Raw genomic sequence first — 4,888 nt, forward strand, 5'->3', positions numbered from 1 at the left:
CAGGCTCGGGCTGAGCTGGCTGCTGGTCCTGCAGCATCACCCCCAGCTGGGCTGTGCGCCTCCTGGCACAGCTGGCACAGCTGTCACACCTGTCACATCTGTCACACCTGGCCACACGTCTTCAATCTCTGCTGTCCCAACCTGCCCTCCACAGGCCATGGGGAAGAGCTGAGCTGATTTCCCCGCTGTGTTTTGGGCACAGCCCAGCTCTCCTCTGCAGAGCAGCTCAAGGGCAGCACGTGGAGCTGTGCCCTGCCAGGGCATCGGGGCATCAGTGGGAGGGCACGAGCCCAGCCCGGCTCCGAGCCTGCAGGCACAAGAAACCAGCCCGAGACAAGCTGGCACAGCCAGGGGGAAAGGACGCCGGCCCTGCCGCAGCTCCTGACGCTGAGCTGTGTTTGTACAAGCGCCTCCTTCCCTCCCAGATGTTTGCAGTAGCTCGGGGACTTGGCACCGAGGGGGGAGCTGGACTTTAATTAACCCCAAGGCAAACAGGAGGAGCACGTCAGCAGCCTGGAGCTGCTCTGCTCCCCTGGCAGGAGCTCCCAGCTCCTCCAGGCTCCTCACATGTCCCCTTGGAAATGTCCTTCTGGGCTGGAAAGGGCTTGGCTGGTGCTTCTGGCTGTTCTCCTGGTTGCTTTGAGGCTCCACAAAATCCATCTGCTGTCCCTCTCATGTTGGCAAGCCGTGGTGGCCAGGGCCAGCCAGGTGGGAAACCACCAGCATGAAAAAAAAGCAGATTTAGGGACAAAGTGTCAATATCTGCTGCAGCCCCCAGAGCTCAGACCCCCATCCATCCCCGTTCCATCAGGGACAGCACCCAGGAAAGGTTCCCACTGCCAGAGCAGGGATAGATGGGATTTGGGATTCCTGGCTGTGAGGATGATGAGGGGCTGAGATGGAATTCCCAGAGAATCCCTGGCTGCCCCTGGATCCCTGGAAGCATCCAAGGAGCACCCTGGGATAGCGGGAGGTGTCACTGCTCACGGGAGGAGCTCTAGAATCCATCCTAGCCCCAACCATTCTGGGATTTTAAAACACCTAATTCCCATTTTACAGTGTGCCCCCAACGTTCCTACACACACCCCAAATCCACACTGATTTCCATCACCTGTATTTCAAACAGCAGGGCCAGAAACAATTTGGGAGCATCATCACCCTTGAAAAGAGGGACAACAAAGTCTCCTGTCTGCTCGGGAGTCGTTTCCCCCTCCTCAGCAGCGGGTTCTGCTCTGTTCCCCATCCTGGGCTGGCAGGGATGAGCAGCAGGAATTAACTCCTGCCGTGTCTGGGTTTGAACAGACAGGGGTGTGCTGAGGGAGGCAGGAGCCTCCCCTGAAATGGGAAATGTAAAACTTCTCCCTCCTAACTGTTATAAATTTGAAATTAAGGGGCTCTCAGGCAAAGGTATGGGAGCAGGAATAACAGTTTTTATTAGGGAAGAAAATAAAAACAAAATAAACAATGTAGTAAAATGAAACTCTGCCAGAGTCAGAGCAGTCCCTGCCTCCCTGTGTGTCAGGGTGGTGGCACAGTCCCATCCCAGGGGGGTGGCACAGTCCCATCCCATGGGGGTGGCATAGTCCCAGGGTGGTGTCACAGTCCCATCCCAGGGGGCTCAGCCCTCCTGCAGTGCCAGCTGTGGTTCTGCTGCAGCAGGATCCTGCACAAGGGGGGAGTTTTCCTCTGCAGCTGCAGGGCTGCTGAAGATGGGCCTGGAATTCCTCTGGGAATGCAGGGCAGGAGAAAGCTGCTCCTCTGGGAATGCAGGGGGCAAAGGCTGCTGTGCTGTGCCAGGGCAGATTGTATCCAGGTAGGAATGTGTGAAATCCCAGATTGTATCCAGGTAGGAATGTGTGAAATCTCAGATTGTATCCAGGTAGGAATGTGTGAAATCTCAGATTGTATCCAGGCAGGAATGTGTGAAATCCCAGATTGTATCCAGGTAGGAATGTGTGAAATCCCAGATTGTATCCAGGTAGGAATGCTTGGCTCCTCCCCTGGGCACAGCATCTCCCCATGGGATGATGGAATTGGATCAGCCCTGCAGGGACACTCACTGGCCATGGAGAGAAGATAATTAATAATTAATGGCCATTAACAGCAGAGATCTCCTGGAGGGAGGATTGGGTGTGGATCAAATACAGAAACTGCCCCGTGAGCAGCCGAGAGCTGCCCCCCTGTGCCAGGTGGAAATGGAGCCCACGCCGTGCCCGGCAGTCAGGAGCTGCCCCCGGGGAGCGTCCCTGGGCTGCAGGGCTGGCCCTGGTGGATCCTCAGGTGCTTGGCCAGGTGGTCACTGCGGGCAAACCTCTTCTGGCAGGCCGAGCACTGGTAGGGCTTGAGCCCGGAGTGGGAGCGCTTGTGGCGGGAGAGCTCGTCCGAGCGGGAGAACCTGCAGGAGGGGAAAAGGGCAGAATGTATGGTTGGCTCTCTGCAAATATTAAAAGGAATACTGGGTGTGTTGTGCTGGGAAGTTGTGTTGCATTAATTTGTAGTACTGTATTTTTTTTTTTTTTAATTTTTCATTTATTTATTTATATTTATATTTATTTAAGTATATTAATTTATATATTTATATTTATAATTTATATTTATTTTTATTTCTTTAATATTTCTTTAATATTTATATTTTATATTTATTGTTTATATTTATTTTATATCTATTTGTTAGAAATATTTTATATTTATTTATTAGATTTATTTCTATAAAATTTATTTTAATATGTTCATAATTTATCTCTATCACACCCGGAGCCCCCCACTCACCTCCAGCCGCAGTTGGGCCAGACACAGCTGTAGGGTTTCTCCATGGAGTGTCAATTTCTGATTTATTTATACTTATTTTTATTATTTTATGTGTATTTATTATATATATTCATATCTAATTTATTTTTATCTATTAATAATTTATCTCTGCCTCACCCGGAGCCCCCCACTCACCTCCAGCCGCAGTCGGGCCTAGCACAGCTGTAGGGTTTCTCCACCGTGTGTCAATTTCTGATTTATTTAAACTTATTTTTATTTATTTTATGTGTATTTATTATATATATTTATATATAATTTATTTTTATCTATTCATAATTTATCTCTATCGCACCCGGAGCCCCCCGCTCACCTCCAGACGCAGTCGGGCCAGGCACAGCTGTAGGGTATCTCCCCCATGTGCCAATGTTTGATTTATTTATTTATATTTATTTATTATATCTATTTAATATTTATATCTAATTTATTTTTATCTATTCCTAATTTATCTATATCACACCCGCTCACCTCCAGCCGCAGTCGGGCCAGGCACAGCTGTAGGGTTTCTCGCCGGTGTGCCGCCGGAGGTGAGCCTTCAGGTGGGAGCTCTTGGAGTAGCGCTTCCCGCAGCCCGGCTGGGAGCAGCGGTGCAGGCGGAGCGGGGCAGGGCGGCCCCGCCGGTCCCCGGGGGCGTCCCCCGGGCCCGCCGCCCCCGGCAGAGGGGCGATCCGCACGAATTTCTGCTCCGGGACGCTGCCGGGGCGCTGCTGGAGCTGGGGGGGAACGGGCAGGGCTGGGCTCCGCAGGCTGAGCAGCAGCGGGGCCACCCTGACACCCCCGGGCCGTGCCGGGGCCGGGACGCTGTCCACGGGGAGGGCACGGAGCTGCAGGACAACGGGGATGCTGCCAGCCGCCAGCACTGGGTCACCTGCCGCCAGCACAGGGTCACCAGCCGCCACCACAGGGTCACCAATAGCTACCACAGGGTCACCTGCTGCCAGCACAGGGTCACCAATAGCTACCACAGGGTCACCTGCCGCCAGCACCGGGTCACCTGCCGCCACCACATGGTCACCAATAGCCACCACAGGGTCACCAGCGGCCACCACAGGGCCACCAGCGGCCACCACCTGGTCACTAGTGGCCACCACCTGGTCACTAGTGGCCACCACATGGCCAACAGTGGCCACCACAGGGTCACCAGCAGCTACTGCCTGGTCACTAATGGCCACCACCTGGTCACCAGTAGCCAGCACCTGGTCACCAGCAGCCAGCACCTGGTCACCAAGAGCTACCACAGGGTCACCAGTGGCCACCTCCTGGCCACCAGGAGCCACCACATGGCCACCAGTGGCCACCATCGGGTCACCAGCTGTCCCCAGAGTGTTTGGGATGTGTCCTGCTCCTCCCTCGTGCGCTCTGGGGATGGGCAGCGCCCCAGAGCCGAGCTCAGCTGTGCTCTCCCCCTGCCAGCCCTGGGGGTGAGGCTCCCCTGCCCCATCCCTGGGGAGCTCTGCCTTCTCCCTGAGGAACTCCTCGATCTCCTCCAGCGTGGGGATGAAGCGCTGCGAGGGGCAGAATTCCGGCAGCCTGGGCTGAGCCTCGCTGAGCTGGGCTTTGGGGGGCTCCTCCTTGGCACCCTCGGCGTGGCCGGCACCGCCCGCCAGGACGTGCCCGGGGCCCTCTGGGTGGCCGTGTGTCCTGTCACCGCCGTGTCCTGGCAGAAGGGACGGTGGCATCCTGCGCTGCGGGGCGCTGGCCGGGCTCTGGAGCGGGGAAGGGCCGGGCAGGGAGGGCGGCAGGTCCTGGCAGCTCACAGAGACCATTTGGTGCCTCCCCACGCGCAGCTCTTGGCTCAGGAGCCGCTGGGAGGGCTCAGCTGGGGAAGGCCTCGTTCATCTGCAAAGGAACAGCAGCGAGGTTATTTCTGAGAGGAATGGGGGATTTGTCTTTGCAAACAAGTTGCTGGGAGATAAAACCAGCACCAGGAGAGAAGAGAAACAATGGGAAGGATTCCACTGATTGATGAATGGAAAAAGAGATTTGATTTTACAAATAAACTTCAGGTTTGCTGATAAATGAAATTAGACATTGAGAGATGAAAGAAACAATGGCGAGGGGAAAAAAACCTAAATTCTGTAAG

General features: G+C 54.6%; 1 protein-coding gene across 1 annotated transcript; it reads right to left on the bottom strand.

Annotated features, from left to right (window-relative positions):
• Positions 1–2,220: 2,220 nt before the first annotated feature.
• Positions 2,221–4,571, bottom strand: LOC311162489 (Krueppel-like factor 15; the record flags this gene model as incomplete). Its single annotated transcript, XM_084220859.1, has 3 exons — positions 2,221–2,395; positions 3,274–3,673; positions 4,115–4,571. 3 exons carry the CDS (start codon positions 4,569–4,571, stop codon positions 2,221–2,223), a joined length of 1,032 nt encoding a protein of 343 aa, XP_084076985.1.
• Between the last annotated feature and the right edge of the window lie 317 nt (positions 4,572–4,888).

The sequence above is a fragment of the Fringilla coelebs genome (genome assembly GCF_963513975.1).
Source record: "Fringilla coelebs genome assembly, chromosome: 23".
NCBI classification, from domain to species: Eukaryota; Metazoa; Chordata; class Aves; order Passeriformes; family Fringillidae; genus Fringilla; species Fringilla coelebs.